This window comes from Heptranchias perlo, chromosome 27, assembly GCF_035084215.1.
Source record: "Heptranchias perlo isolate sHepPer1 chromosome 27, sHepPer1.hap1, whole genome shotgun sequence".
NCBI lineage: Eukaryota > Metazoa > Chordata > Chondrichthyes > Hexanchiformes > Hexanchidae > Heptranchias > Heptranchias perlo.
In genome coordinates this window covers 20,209,387-20,225,210 of record NC_090351.1, presented here as the reverse complement: position 1 = coordinate 20,225,210, position 15,824 = coordinate 20,209,387, and the positions used below count along the sequence as shown (strand labels likewise).

The 15,824-nt window shown below is 44.2% G+C and overlaps 1 protein-coding gene across 2 annotated transcripts in view; it reads left to right on the top strand.

The window, feature by feature from the left end:
- The window catches only part of itpr3 (inositol 1,4,5-trisphosphate receptor, type 3), a 263,682-nt gene that overhangs the window by 176,751 nt on the left and 71,107 nt on the right, over nt 1-15,824 (top strand). For both annotated transcript variants that reach the window (XM_068007424.1, XM_068007423.1), the window contains exons 22-26: nt 884-1,080; nt 2,296-2,428; nt 9,766-9,823; nt 11,482-11,647; nt 14,410-14,559. In XM_068007424.1, the coding sequence (XP_067863525.1) occupies nt 884-1,080; nt 2,296-2,428; nt 9,766-9,823; nt 11,482-11,647; nt 14,410-14,559 (704 nt within the window). The remainder of the gene's footprint in view (nt 1-883; nt 1,081-2,295; nt 2,429-9,765; nt 9,824-11,481; nt 11,648-14,409; nt 14,560-15,824) is intronic.

Genomic DNA, 15,824 nt, shown 5'->3' with positions numbered 1-15,824 from the left:
CATATCATATAAAATATCTACTGTTGTAAATATCAAAAGGGAATTCAGATTCCAAACTCCAAGCGATGGAGAATTGAGGCAGTGTGTGTTCCTTCACAGCATTCTCAGCTCTGACTCAGCTCGTGGTTGAAATTTATTGCCGATGTTAATGATGAATGTGGTAATGTGTTCCAATAAAATTTGTTGCTCACAATTTTAACCCATTCATGTAAAGCAGTTCAGTGCCTTCATTAAAATAGCAGACAGATGAATTTAATGCAGATGTTTTAACGCTTTTACTACTAATATTGCACAATTTCAACCTATATATAGATTTGGAACAGCTCACCATTTAAAAGAAATAATGATGCCAAATGTACATTGCTATTTTCCCAGTTCCTGTATGGGCTTCCTTCCTGTGTTATGATGGATGATGCTAAAGGAACTGCCAGCTGTGGCTTCAGTCGCAGTAACAAAGGCAAATTCTTTGAAAACTGAAATAATCCTTATCTTGCAGTGGCAGGGAATCAAAATAATAGCAGTGAGAGGAACACCTCATTGCTAACAGCACTTGCAAAATGTTAACAAAGTTTTTTAAAGATGTTCAGAGTCTTTCCCCTGTTTAATATTTTCTGGAGAGCTACCATTAGTGCTTAGTTTTAAGAAACTGATTATAATTTTACACCTTTCTCCAATTCCAATATATAATTTTCAGCATAAAATCATTTATCAGGTGATGTATGAAAAAAATGCTACAGAATTAAGTGGTCATTATCTAAAGAACTGATCTGCACCGTAACGGATTATGAGGCCAAATTATAGAGCTCTTGGGATATTCTCATAACATTATATGATTACAGCCTGGCCTACCTCAAAGCCCACCTCATTCATATATTTGTTTTAGCGAAAAGTATGAAGAAGTCAATCCATGGAGTTGGACAAATAGTATCCACTATGGTTCTAAACAGAAAACAGTCTCTCTTTGGTTCCGTTCCACCTCCCAGCGCAAGCATAGAACCACAGATAAAGCCGAAAGATATTCCTGACAGTAAAAACATCACAGTTATGGATACAAAGCTGAAAATCCTGGAGATTTTACAGGTATGAAAGATTATTGGGTCCATGGTTACAATATTAACCTTTCGCTTTTATCCTTGTTTTCAAAGTCTTGATCCTAATGCATCTGTAGATTGTAGGCCAGAGAGTAAATCTGTATTTCAGTATGTTTTAAGTATTGTTAAGAGTACTGCTATGTACTCAGGCTGTATTGACTTTTCCTGGTTTGGGTGCTTTATGGTCATTATCTAAGTCAGTTTTAAATGCCAATCTATAGCCACTTTTATATTAGAGGAATGGAGTGGACTATAGACCTGTGATTCTCCTAACATTGGCTGTACTCCTATCTAAAAACTGCTGAACATGAAGGGAACTGAATGCTTCAGTGACCCGCAAACATATAGGAATATGAATTTGCTGCTGGATTAAAGCTGGAGTCAGTCCACGTGTTTATACTCCAGGTCTGCATATAACTCGGCAGAACCCAGCATCCCTATGGCGATTGGCAGTTGATGCAAAAATTAAAAAGGGAAGGAAAGCAATGCACAAAGGTTACTCTTCTGAAATGGAAACTAAAGGAAAAGAACCTGGTAAAGTAAATATGCCTTATAGGGTTCTCTGTAGAGCCATTCCCTGACATGCCCATAGTCAACGTCAACAGAGTAACTCCCTGATGTGAGGGGATACCTGAAAGAATCCATGGGGTTGTAAAGTAATAATTGGAATGAGGATAAAGTACATAGATAAAGGCAGGGGGCAAGCCCTGATTTGAAATTGCACCTTCTATGGCTTCTTCCTTTGGAATTACTTGAATTTGATGACAGGTTTGAAACTTGTCAAAGAAAAAGCTCTGCAGATTTCACATTGAACACTTTAAAAATAAATCCTGTTTTATTTATGGCCCAATAGAAAGAGGCATTGTTGCTCGTCTGAGAATGAATTTGAGCTCTCAGTGAGTTATTGAAGAAAATGATTCAAAACTCTCAGCAGTTTGATCCCTTTAGTGTACTAACACGTAGGATGTCATGCTGTCTACAAGTACTAACCTCCAAGTCATTTTTGAGCCATTCACTTAATTACGTCGAGCTGGTGCTGAAGGGCAATCTGTAGAAGATCCAGTCAGTAATTTGACACTTTCCAGAAGAAACTGAATCCAAAATAGTGAAGCCAGGAAGTAAATGCTCGTTCACCTCTTCCCCCCCCACCTCCCACTCAAAAGAAAACTGTTCACTGAATTAATTTAAGTTCTTTGCTTTTCAGTTCATCCTTAATGTCAGGTTAGACTTCAGAATTTCATACCTGCTGTCAGTCTTCAAAAAGGAATTTGTTGACAGTAACCCTATGCCAGAGAGTACGGCTGAAGGTGCCATCGCTACATTTATGGAGTCAACAGGTAACAAAAACAATAACTTATCTCTCAGGAGTGTTTGACGTCCAAGATTAAAATTCTTGTAGAAACAATTTGTCTGCTCAGCATGACTGAATTCTGAGTTCTATGTGATCTTTCCAGTAGCTTTTAAACACTCTGATCTCTGTAGAGGAGCTTCTGTGTGAGTACTGTGCTCCTTCAATTCTGGAAAACCAGTGAGCTAGAAATTGGGCTGTGTAGCGCCCATTGTTTCGGCATTACGCGTCCTCCTGAAGTGCCAAGATGGCGTCTTGGCTGCACACGCATGTTTCCACGTGACGTGCGGCGGACACCATCTTGGTATAGGTATTAGCGCATGCACAAATACCGAATGCCGGCAGCATGTAAAGTAGGGAGAAAATGCTTGCAATCAGTGTGCAATGCTGATTTAAAGTGATAGACACCATTTTAGACCTTGAGGCTCAACTCAACGCACAGTCTTAACCACGCACACATGAACATGCCTGGAGGACCCCCCCTCCTCCCATCTGCGCTATTTAAAGGGACCATGCAGATGTTGCAGGTTAGTTGCTGGATTATTGCTTCTGGCTGCTGGTGGAATAGGAAGTGTTTTTTTGAAGCTCCCTATAGTTACTGAGAGTTGCTAGAGTACATTTGAGTGGTTTGGCAGGTACTGCCTTACAGTTTGGAAAGTTACAAGCGTGTTGAACAACATTCCTGGCAACCATGGATGGTCTGCAAGGGCTCCCGCTGGGAATTGAGCACAACTGGGAGCCTGCAGAGAGGCCACGCATAGCAGGTCAAGCGGAGAGGAGAGGAGGAGGATGTGCATGGCACTGATCAGGAGGCCATATCCAATGAGGGCCTTCCGGGACCAATTCTCTTACCTGAACATGAACGAGGAGCATTGCATCCAACGGCTGAGGTTCACCAAGGAGGCCGTGACGGAGATCCATCAACTGGTGTGGCCACCACTGCAGCCTCAGAGCAGGGCAAAGACAGCATTGCCTGTGGCTGTGAAGGTCAGCTTGGCGCTGAATTTTTATGGCTCAGGGGCATTTCAGGCCTCTGCTGGTGACATGTGCAACATCTCGCAGTATGCAGTGCACTGCTGCATAAGGGAGGTCACAGATTCACTGTACGAGATGAGGAACAGGTTCATTACCTTCCTTCTTGACAGAGACCAGCAGAACAAACGAGCGTGGGGTTTCGCTCACATTACTGGCTTCCCCGTGGTGCAGGGTGCCATTGACTGCACGCACATTGCCTTGCGTGCCCCACATATTAACTTGGTCCTCTTCATCAACGGAAAGGGCTTCTACTCCCTGAACGTGCAGCTGGTGTGTGACCACACGCATTGAATCAAGGAGGTCGATGCCCGCTACCCTTGGGACAATCACGACACCTTTGCTATGTGGCAGTCCAATGTGCCAGCTACCTTTCACCCGGCTCGACAAGTCAAAGGCTGGCTACTAGGCAACAAGGGCTATCCCCTCACGCCGTGGCTCATGACTCCGGTCAGGAACCCATGTACACGTGCACAGCAGGCCTACAATGAGAGTCATGCTGCCACACGCAACATCGTGGAGCACACCATAGGCCTCCTGAAACAACGCTTCCGCTGCCTGGACTATTCTGGAGGAGCCCTGCAGTACTCCGCTGAGCGGGTGGGCAGATTTGTGGTGGTCTGCTGCATGCTGCACAACCTCGTCACCATGAGGGACCAGCCCTTGCCACCGATGATCGGAGAAGACCCTGAGCCAGAGGCTGAGGAGGAAGAGGGGGAGGAGCCGGAGGAGGAAGTGGAGGAAGACGCAAGGGTGCAACAGAGAAGACACGCCTTGTCTGCAAGGGCTCTGCGTGCTCGCCTGATCCGTGCCCACTACCAATAATGTCAAACACATCCTCGGGCTCACCGACAGTCCTACACACCCCACCTGTCCGCTCCCATAGGACCATCAAATCGCCCTCCATCTGATTACATATTGGTTTCCCCCTCAGATCATCGCATAAATAAAAACCACCACCAAATGCAAATTCAAAGTCACATTCATCAATTAACAAATAAAATTATGGAAATAGAACAGAACCATTCACCCTTGTGCACTGCCTTAGTGCCTGTTGTTTGTGTGCCTTTGCCTTTCCTAGTGCTCCTACGAGGTGCATCCTCAGTGGCCGGAGCATGTAGTGGAAGGCTGCTGGCCTTCAATGGATGAGCGTGTTAGATGGCCTTGGAGGACGACTTCGGGCAGCTTTGGGCCAGGTGGGTCCGGCTTCAGACTGCACCATCTCAGCATGGGCTGCAGCTGTCTGGCTGATAGGCAACAACAAGGGCACTGGCGTAGTGGCAGGGGTGGGAGCAGGAATGCTGTCGTCCTGAGAGAGGACAGCAGGTCCGACTGCCGTGGCACCACTGCCAGTCTCCCGGGGCGGCGCCTCAGCACTCCTGGTGATCGTCTGGAGAACGGATTGTTGGAGTGCTGTGACGCCCTGGAAGCCCTGTTCCACAGTGGTCCCCAGATCCACAATAGCAGCAGTCTGAGCTGCAACCGTAGCTTGCAGATCTTTGATCACATCGGTTTGTGCTGCAATGGAAGCCAGAACATCGGCCATCAAGCGCTGCATCATGGTGGGTTCCACAGGTGCGCTGATGGAGGTGACCACCTGTTGGAAAGGATGGGCTCCAAGCTCTGCACAAAGGCCTGTGCCAATTTGGAGTGGGACTCCTCCATGCCCCTTCTCATTATGCGCATGCTTTCTGGTAGGCTTTCCAGTGCCCCAAGCATTTGATGGTGCACTCCCATTAACTGTCTTCTGTAGCCTAGTCCATTGAAGTCCTCATCTGACTCCTCTGCAGCAGAACCAGGGTGCCGCCACGTGTTCTTGGGTATCCACAATGACAAAGGCAAACAGGTTGGGTTGTGGAGCGGGGAGAGGAGCAAGTAAGACGTGTGTGCCGACAGCATCTGCACCATGTGAGTCAGAAAAGATTATGGGAGGAGGGAGATGTGGGAAACGAGAAGGAGCATTAGATATGCAGAGACCCCCTTCATCGGGACCTCCAGCGCAGCATGTGGTCACAGGTGCAGTGATGACCCGCCCAATGATCCGAAGCACAGTCTCCTCCAAGGAGGTGAGGATGTGTAGGCATGCCCATCCACCCTCAGGTCTCGCCGGCTGTTATGCACCACCTTCTCCTGCAAGACAGAGGGCAGTGTGTCAGTGAGTATCCTGCAAGGTGCCTGGGTGATGTGCCTGTCATGGTTGAATAGCTGCCAGTGTGTGTGACCTATTAGTGGTTGTTGCGTGGCCTAAAGTGTGGTACTATATGCAGGTGAGATGCAGCATACCGACTGCAGCATTGCGTATGGATGGGCAGTGTTTGCTGGTGGGTGGGTGACGGGGGGTGTGATGCATGGAGCAGTGGTGCAGTTGGTAGGATGTGCCACTTGACACTTGCATTCACTCACCTTGACCACTCGTGTCAAATCATTGAACTTCTTTCGGCACTGCACCCACGTGCATGGTGCAATGCTCCTGACGTTCACCTCCTGGTTCAATGCCCGCGGAGCTGGAGTCTGGAGCGTCTCCTGCCACCTTGCGGGTACATGTTGGCCCTCCTTTCATCCACCCCCTCCACCAGGGCCTCCGTGGGGCCCGCTCTCGTGCCGGTCCTGCCATCCTTCCGGCCATCTTTCCCTCCTCCTAGTGGAATGTGCATGTCCCATTTAAAATGTGCACCTGCACTTTTCAGAGGTGCAGGCTGCCGATAACGTGCGCTGAGTACGCCCCATTTCGGGCTTCCTCATTCTCCATGCAGCCTCTCAGCAGCGTGGGTAGCACTGGCTGAACAGAACTATCATGCTAATTAGCAGGCAGCATGAAATTCACGTGCTGCCAGCATAGGGGGCATCGGGTGCGGGTTAATAGCAGATCGCGCTACCTACGCCCAATAATAGGCCTTATCCAATTTTTTTTCCCCCCAGTGTTTCTGAAAAACATTGTAGCAGATGGGCACCTTACTGGTTTGTCGAACTCTCACTGAAGCAAGATTTCATCTGGTCACAGTGTATCAGTGACATCATAAACAGCTTGAAGATTTCCTCTGAATGCTATTTCTTGTAAAGTTGTAAAATAGTGAAGACAGTAAATGTTCCCACTATGTTTATGATAGGATCAATTTATAATAACCAGAAGAAATCTTTCTCCATTGCCAAAACAGATCAAGCTGCTCAGCCCCTTTATTATATTTACCCACTCCTACAACCCTGCAATGTAGGAATAATGTCCCTTCAAGGGAACATCTAAAAACAGTCCCAGAAACACACTGGGCAGGTTATAGGATGTGACATTCACACAACTTGTTTATTGTAAAAACACAGTGTTAGATATATGTATATTAATTTAAATTTTGCCCTGGTGTAAAAGCACAAGTTTATTTGGGTCACTGGTGTTGGAAAAGCGTTAAAACATTGATCTTAAATATTTTCACTGGTGACTATTTTTCAAATAATCTCAAGTTAATCTCTTATTTCATTATGCATGGCCAAGTTAAAAAAAAATATGGATCTCTCTCTTGTAGCTGTCTTACTGCTTGTTTCCTTCTCGAATTCTTTCTGTCTTTTCCTTTCTGTTTATCTTTCTTTCTGTCTCTGTGCTTCTCACATACTTTTGTTACTACTCCTGTATCTCTGTTTGCCCCTGACTCCCTTTCTCATTATATTTCCCTCATCCTCTCTCCCTTGATTCTGTCATGTATGTCTCCTAGTGTCTCTATGACTGGTAATTTCTGTGTTCTAAATAACTCTCTGGCCCCGATATTTACGGGGAGGCGGGGAGGGAGCGGGGGTGCGTGTCAGCGGCCGGGAAACCCAGAAATACCGGGAAGGCGGAGGTCCTGGCAAATTTAAAGGCAGGACATCCTTAGAGTTGTTTTACTCCATTTCCCACCTTGCAGCCAGCCAGATCGAAGGCTAGCCAGCTGCTGGGCAAGAAAGCCTGCTGCAGAAGGCAGCAGCCGGGGACTGCTGGAGACAGACCCCAGCAACTGCAGAAGATCGGAGTTCCTGGGGGGAGGGCTTGGAGTGCGGCAGCAATGAGAGGGGAGTCGTTGCGGGAGGGAGACATCCCAGGGGGAGACATCGCTGGGGGTGGGGGGGAGGGGTCAGCTGATCGTGGGGAGGGGAGATCGGGGGCGGGGGGTGTTCGGCCGATCATGGGTAGGGGGAGATCATGGGTGGGGGGGGCGTCGATCGTGGGGAGGGAGGCAGATCGTGGCAGGTTTGCTTGTAGGGCCAGGGGGAAGCACTCCTGCTCCTCCTGGCCCACAAGCAGGGCTGGTAAAGCACTTATCTGCTGGATCCAGCAGTCCTCCTCTCCCTTCAGCTGCCGGGTTTCCCGAGCCCTGGGAAACTCAGCCCGCAGCCATTAAATTTAAACGGCTGCCAAAATCTGAGCAACGCAGTCTCATTAACATATTCTAATAACTGACCTGCCTCTTGAGAGCAGGTTACTCGGCCATCCACCAACCCACCGCAGTTACACCGGATGTGGGCCGTGACGGATTGGGGTCGGGTTTCTTGTCGGGGGGGATTAAAATTCCCCCCCTTTATGTCTATTTTTTAATATATCTGGTACTCTATGTGTATCTCTCACATACTTTCTCACCATAACTCTCTATATGTCTGTCTTTTTTTCTGTCTGTCTCAGTTCTCACATTTTCATCTCGTTTGCCATGGAAACCTGAACTTTTATTTTTATTCGTTCATGGGATGTGGGCGTCGCTGGCAAGGCCGGCAGTTATTGCCCATCCCTAATTGCCCTTGAGAAGGTGGTGGTGAGCCGCCTTCTTGAACCACTGCAGTCCGTGTGGTGAAGGTTCTCCCACACTAAGGGCTCCAAATTTGGTAGCTGCAGACATGCAGTTGTTTGAGGGAGTTGGCACCGGGTTAGGAGGGAATGGGCTGGGGCTTTTTTGGATAGTAGTGGAGTGGCAGAATCTGGGGCTGAGGTTGGAGATGAGAGGGAAGATGGGTCTTGGAATACAGCTCTGGCTATAAAATTGATCGGAATTAATGATATTACTCTATGCTCTATACTTATTATTACTGCGATGCAGTTTTGGCTTTTCCATTGCATATTGTTGTCCTGCTCTGTTTTATAAATATTATATATTAATATTATTAATGGGGTGCAGTTTTACATCTATTTATTATTGCTGTGGATTGCCTGCATTATAATTGCTTTAGTTATTATTTTGCTGTCTGGGAATGAAGTCCAGGCTATGGCTGGCCTGTCTGGATCCTGGGCAAGTTGGGAGGACAAAGGGGCCAGAGCTGGAGGGCAAAGTAAGGTAGCCAGGTCAGGGTTGTGCAGGAATACAGTCAGCTCAGGTCGGAGGTCAGAAGGCAATAAGGATAGGTCTTTGGCTCAGAGACAGGCAGGCCAGGCTGAGGCCATGAGGCAGTGAGGTTGTTACGTAAATGAATAAAATTAGGAGTTTGTTCATTGGTGATGAGACCTGCATGTGAAGCTGTCAATGGCTGTGTGACAAAAGAAGCAAGTTCCTTTACACATATTTTGGAGCCCCACCATGTGGTAGCTCCTATAATTTGTATTCTTTAAACAATTGAATGACTTTTCCACATCTGCATGTTGTTTGTCATAAGGGGGCATCACATTGGGACTCTGGGGTCAGCTAGCTGGGTGGGGATCCGAAATATATGTATGTAGACTATGTTGTGCTGTTTGTCGAAAAGGAAAGAGGTGCTCGTGAGTTAGTGATTCTTTCTGATTTCTTTTTGTGTTTTTAATTTTAGGAGTATATAGTGCAGTGGGTGAGGAGCTGCCATGGTAGCCAATACCAAAGATATTTTTTGGTGGTTGGGGGGGGACAGGAATATGACAGGATACTTTTTTGTGACTGAGCCAACATGACACAGATGGTCCTAATTGGGCTCTTGTTGCATGGTTCTGGCATCTGTTTTATTCTTGGTTCTGGTATCTGATAGATTGAAGTCTAGTCACATTTTTGGATGAGATTCGTTGAAGGAACAGTGGTATACGGTTCTGTGATCAAAGAGGCTTTACAGATTATAGGATTACAGTCACACAGACACAAAGATTTCAACAATCTGGATAGATGGAACATAATAATTGGTGCTCTTACAGCATTATTTCCATCCAATTATATAACTGGTGGTAAGCTCAGAATGGAACCGATTTAAGCAAAATCTCTGCTTCTGCAATTCCAGATAATTTGAATCCCACCAGGAATAACTTAAGAGTAAATTATAGGCGAGGTTTTTCTCACTGACATAAATGATTGGGATGTTACTTGAACTCTACGTTTATCTTTTCAGTCACAACAGTAAACCTGGATCGTATTGGTGAGCAAGCAGAATTAATGTTTGTCATTGGGTAAGTGTCCTGATAATTACTTTGATTCTTTTTTGTTCTAAGATTGCAGCAATTGGAGTTGTAAATATGAAGGTAGAATAGAGGATACATGGAGAGCTGCAGTATATATTTTTTTTACCACAAATGTAATGATTGTTGACTATACTTTTGGTACTAAGCAGTTTCTCATTTACATCTGAATTCCCAACCGCACTTTCCAGTTAAAGTTAGAATATGTGTACCAATAGAACTCCTTATGTTTCACTGTCCTTCCACATGACATGAACCGATGATGTTGTACCACATTAATAAATCCCTTACGATGCTTTTTTACTGTGCTAATGCTGCCAGGTCCCCAAAGCACAGGCCTCGTGGAGCCAGCTACAAGCCAAATATAAAGCTTCTGGGTGTTCCTGGCAGCTGATCTCAGTGATTCCTGACAGTTTTATTAAAACAGCTGAAAATGGGTTTATGATCAAAAATGAGCATTTTTAATAGAAGTCTCCAGTCCTCTGCCTGCGAGTAACCTGATTTAAAATCACTGAAAATGACTCAAAAAAACTATACTGAAGCATTTACTACTGTTTTTTAATATTTAAGAACATTTAAACAGTTCCTACTAGTGCTTTTGCACCTAAGAAAGCTAGCGTAATTTTAAAACCCTCCTCAAATGGTCGCCGGCTGAATTAATCGGCGGAAACTCTCCATCCTCGTTGTTTCAAGCGGGGGCCGTGGCCAGTTTTGTAGGCGGGCTAGTCTCAGGGATTTTTTTTTGGCCAATGCAAAACATTGCAGAAACTCGACTAACACCGGATACATCAGTGTGAGGGGTTCATATCCTACACAGTAGAGAAAGAGAATGGAGGCATTGTTGCTTTGTAAAACCCCTTCCAAGATGTCATTGCAGACATTGCTGTACCAAAGCCCCCACCTCCCCAAAAAAACTTCAACTCCTATAGATGATGCTCATTGCCATCAGATGGGATTTACCTGTCTTTCTGCACTGCCCTAAGTGTGTTTAAATAGTGTCACAGTCACAACGTTGCTTAGTGGCCCCACAAAGTGCACACAGTTTTAACCCATACCCTCACTTTAGGCTCTCATTCTCATTACTATCTCAGTGACAAAGGTACTGGACCATGGTCCTGATTTTTTTCATGTGCTGTTTGTACTGTGTAGTCGGCCCTTTGTTTTATTTTTAACCATACCTAGGTTAAACTTTAAAAAAAACTCAAGTCAGTTGTTGAGCTGTGGCAAGGCGTGAGAATGACATTCTAAACAAATACTGACAGAGCCTAGCCGAGGACACATCTAGCCAGCATTAGATGACACCCCAACATTTTCCATGGTACAATTGGAGCCAATTTCTGATCCTTTTAATGAATGACCCAACAGATCTGACCCTTATTGTATTCAATTCCAGTCTCTGTCTAGACTCCTCCCTGTTTGATTTTTCAGTGCCCTTGTCTTGAATTTTGATTCTGAGATCTAAGCCACATCTCAACTAGGACTCAGCCTGTAAATGCATGTCTGGCATACCTCCAGCAATAACACATGAAATCCTTGGAAGTAGAAGTCAGTGTCTTGGTGATGGCACAGTAGTGGGTGTTGTAAACCACTCCATTGGTTTAGTGTTTCTGATCTTGTTTTGTTAATATACTTAATTTTCTTTTATTCAGCAAAAACAGCAGTCCACTGGAGGTGGATGATGAAGGGGGTACGATGTTTCTGCGAGTACTCATTCACCTGACAATGCATGACTATCCACCACTTGTTTCTGGATCTCTGCAGCTTCTTTTCAAACATTTCAGCCAAAGGCAGGAGTTGCTAGCCACTTTTAAACAGGTGAGAAATGGACTGTCGTACCGTTGGGAGACAAATACCAAACTTATACTAGAAGCAGGCTTGGGATTACGGGCAATTGGCCTGTAGAAGCAGTTTGCAAATTTCCAGCCTGGAAGTGCTGGAAGACCAATGATGAGGATACATAAAGCAGAGATGTAATTCTTTGCAGAAGGGGGTCAGGGGGAGACACAAAGGTCCCGATTTTAAAGGGTGGGGGGCATGGTGCATGTGAGCCCCAAAGCGAGCAGGGAGTCCAGGGACGTGGAGGCCTGGACAATTTTAACGGCCGGTCCTCATTTCCATAAATTTTTTCTGACTCCCACCTGAACCTGGCCAGATCCACTACCTAGCTGGTGGGCGGGAGCGGGAAATTCAGGCGGACTGATCTGCGGGATCGGTACCCAACAGGGTGTGGGGGGGGGGGGGGGGGGGCTTGGTGTGCGATCGTGGGGATGGTTGGAGCCCGGGGCATAGGAGGCCCAAGGCTTCCTTGTGGAGTCTGGAGGAGCATTCCTGCTCCTCCTGGTGCAAAAGAACACCTAAAAATAATGTTAGGCTCTTCTTCTGGCCCACAGTCCCCCTCTCAACAGGTTTGGCTTGATGGGGAAGCTGTCACTGCTCCCCTGCTCAGGCCTCCAACTAAAATTGCAAATCAGGTCCCAATTACTTCATCGGGCCCCAATCTGCATATTTAAACAAGACCAGTTTCCACCAGGTGGGGGAGTTAAAATCGGGTTCAAAGAGTGGAAAACAAATAGAAAGACTCAAGGAAGGAGATTGAAAGAATTAGAGAGTGGGAGACAAACAAAGTGGGAATATGTCTGTGAGGAACACCCAGAAGGCCAAATAATTTTGTATTTAAAAATAGCAATGTGTGGAAATATTTAAGATCAATTTCTTAACTCCTGTCACACATCAGTGGCAAAACAAACGTGTCGTTTTGCATCAAGGCAACACAGAGATTAGATCGTTCAAATTAACTTCCAAATCCAGTATTGTTTTTGTACTATGTATAAGCTGTATTAGTAGCAGTACCTAGTTGCTTGTGTCTGTCGCTCAGAATCCAGGACTTGGACAATCCTGTGCAATTTCTCACTGAAAAAAATCAATACTGAATCTAGTGGCCAGTTACTGAATTGCAAAATGACAAGGCATTATTGTCGACAGAGTTCCTACTTGGATTTAAATGACAACTTAAAAAAGTCTTAAGTTCTATTTAGTATGTTTGTTTACATGTTACGTTGGGTGAGTGAATTTTGCCCTTTTAAACAGAAGTGATGTGTGTAATAGATGTATATGAGCATTATTTCCTTTTTCTCCATCATGGTCATCACAGATGTTGTAAGTATGGGAGAGTGGGCTATGTTTATGTGGGCTTCATTACATTGTATAGTTCAGAAGCTTTTGTAGCTCACTACACTTTGACGTTAAATAAATGAAATTGCTAATTACAGAATGGAGTAAATCACAGCCAGTGCTGAACAGCATTGCAATTGTCCAAAAAGTGTTATTTTAATACTGGGGTTAACCCATTTATTTTGGACAGGTTAACACTGGTGTTACATTAATGGCAATCGGAAAATGTAGGCATATGTCACATAATGTGACTGCATCTAACTGATGACTTTTACAGATGCAGTGCGCACTATGAAACACAAGCCTAGATTTTCCAGCTGGCATTTCTTTTAATACCAGCGTTAATTCATTCAAAGTATTTTGGGTCTTTTAAAAACCTTCTTAATCTAGATTATTCCGGCTCTGGTATCTTAGATCTCTCTCATAGGTGCGTCCCAACTCCCTTTACCCTTGTAAGTGCCTTTCCTTGTCTTTAGATCCAGGCAAGATTTTGATAATGTGCCCGAGTAAAAAAAGGAAAATCCTGTTTGGTAATTGCTGTAGAATACTGGACTGTTTTAAACCTCCTTAAGATTTAACTTTGAAAGTGGTAGAGCATCATATCAGATGTTGCTTCTAAGTTTAACATATTTCAAGATATGAAGTGAATTTATTAAACTAGCATGAACAAGCAAATAATGTAACTGTTTTACAATACAATTATTTATTTACAGTAGAATGTCTATTAACTAACTTGCCAAGTGTGCACAATAATAAGAGTTACTATTTTCTTTATAGCTAATTTCTATCAACATAGTCCTTTTCTTTTTTACAACCATTTCTGACTATGGGAGTTAACTACTCTGCCTTCTCTTTTCCTGTGATGTTTCCAACTAGTTAAACTACCCTCTGAATACCTCAACTCTGAACAAATCCAGCCACTTAAATATCCTTTCACCACTTGCCATGGCTTGTATGGATTTTTTTATAACTGACAGTCGGATTAAAAACAGTTTGCTGCCATGCATTTAACCAAACAAATCACACTGCTTGCGTTTTTCAAAATTACTTTAGTTCCTCCCTTCAAGCCCACAGTTCGAAAGCCACAAGCCTGATCTAGGGATCTGAACTGCAGTCATTTTTTAAATGGCTTATACACAGTGACTGGATTTAAAGGGAAAGCCACTAAATAAAACCAGACAAACATAGATATTTTTGTCACAACAAAGAAAAGACTGAAAATTGCACTATGTGATATTAGAATATCAGATGACCTTCATTAAAATAGTGGACAAAGTAATTTTATATACGTTAAAAGCACTATTTTTAGATTCTGGTGTTACAGATTCTCCCCCCCAGTAAAATAGCAATTTTTAATCATGCTTAGTGGAAGTGAAAGTGATGTCTTTATTTTTCTTCCCTGTTAGGTCCAGCTTCTTATATCACCTCAAGATGTTGATAACTACAAAGGGATCAAATCTGATTTGGATCGCCTGCGCACAATGGTGGAAAAGTCCGAGCTTTGGGTGGACAAAAAGAGCAGGGGAGGATCCGAAGGAAAAAAAGCAAAATCAGAGGTAACTACCCGTTATACCATCTAAATATCTATACCCTGTGCTCGCTGACCTACATTGGCTCCCGGTCTCGGCAACACCTTGATTTTAAAATTCTCATCCTTGTTTTCAAATTCCTCCATGGCCTTGCCCCTCCCTATCTCTGTAACCTCCTCTAGCCCTACAACCCTCTGAGATCTGTGCGCTCCTCCAATTCTTGCCTCTTCTGCATCCTCGATTTTAATCGCTTCACCATTGGTGGCCGTGCCTTCAGCTGCCTAGACCCTAAGCTTTGGAATTCCCTCCTTAAACCTCTCTGCCTCTCTCTCTCTCTCTCTCTCTCCTCCTTTAAGCCGCTCTTTAAAACATACCTCTTTGACCAAGCTTTTGATCACCTGTCCTAATATCTCCTTATGTGGCTCGGTGTCAAATTTTGTTTGGGAACGCTCCTGTGAAGCGCCTTGGGACGTTTTACTACGTTAAAGGTGCTATTTAAATGCAAGCTGTTGTTGTAGTAGTAGTATCATAGTATGAGAATACCCATCTTGGGGATTACCCTGCTAAAAAAAATTACAAAATTCAGATCTTATTAGTTGATTAACAAATATTACTTAGTTTTACTTTACTTTTCTGGTCATGTTGGCAAGGTAGTAATAAAATTATTGAGCTGGGAGTTTAATTTCCTATAGCAGCATCACTGGTTAATGAGTTAGTACAGAATACAATTGTGCACTATTTTAAGGCAGTCGTTAAAGGTTTATCTCAAACAGATTAATGACACCATTAAAATTGAAATTTTATGCCAATACGTTAACCTTTCCTACCAGTGTTTTGTGATCAGCTATTTCATCATCACAGTGTCAGTGTCCAGACATTGTTGGGACATGAAAAAGCTGATTGAGTTCCACCAGAATGTTATTTTACGATGTGTAATGTTTCTAATCTCTACAAAATCAAACACATTCCCATTTTTATGGGAAGAGTCAAATTCAGTCTGTGACACTGTGAATTATGTCAGAAAACACGGTCAATAGATTTCAACACCATCTAGATAACAAATAGGAAACTTTGCCACTGACAGTTAAAGCCACTACAGGAAGATTACTGCATTGTAATATATACACAAACTCAGCTTTATCTTCCTAACTTCACTGTGTCGTTTATGAATTTTGTGATTGCTTTTCTGCTTTGCAACACATTCTAAGTTGGGTTGTATTTATTTTGTGGGACTGATCACGAGTACTGTAGCTTGTAGATTGTGTCTCTCTCAGCTGGGCAAATTCTGCTGG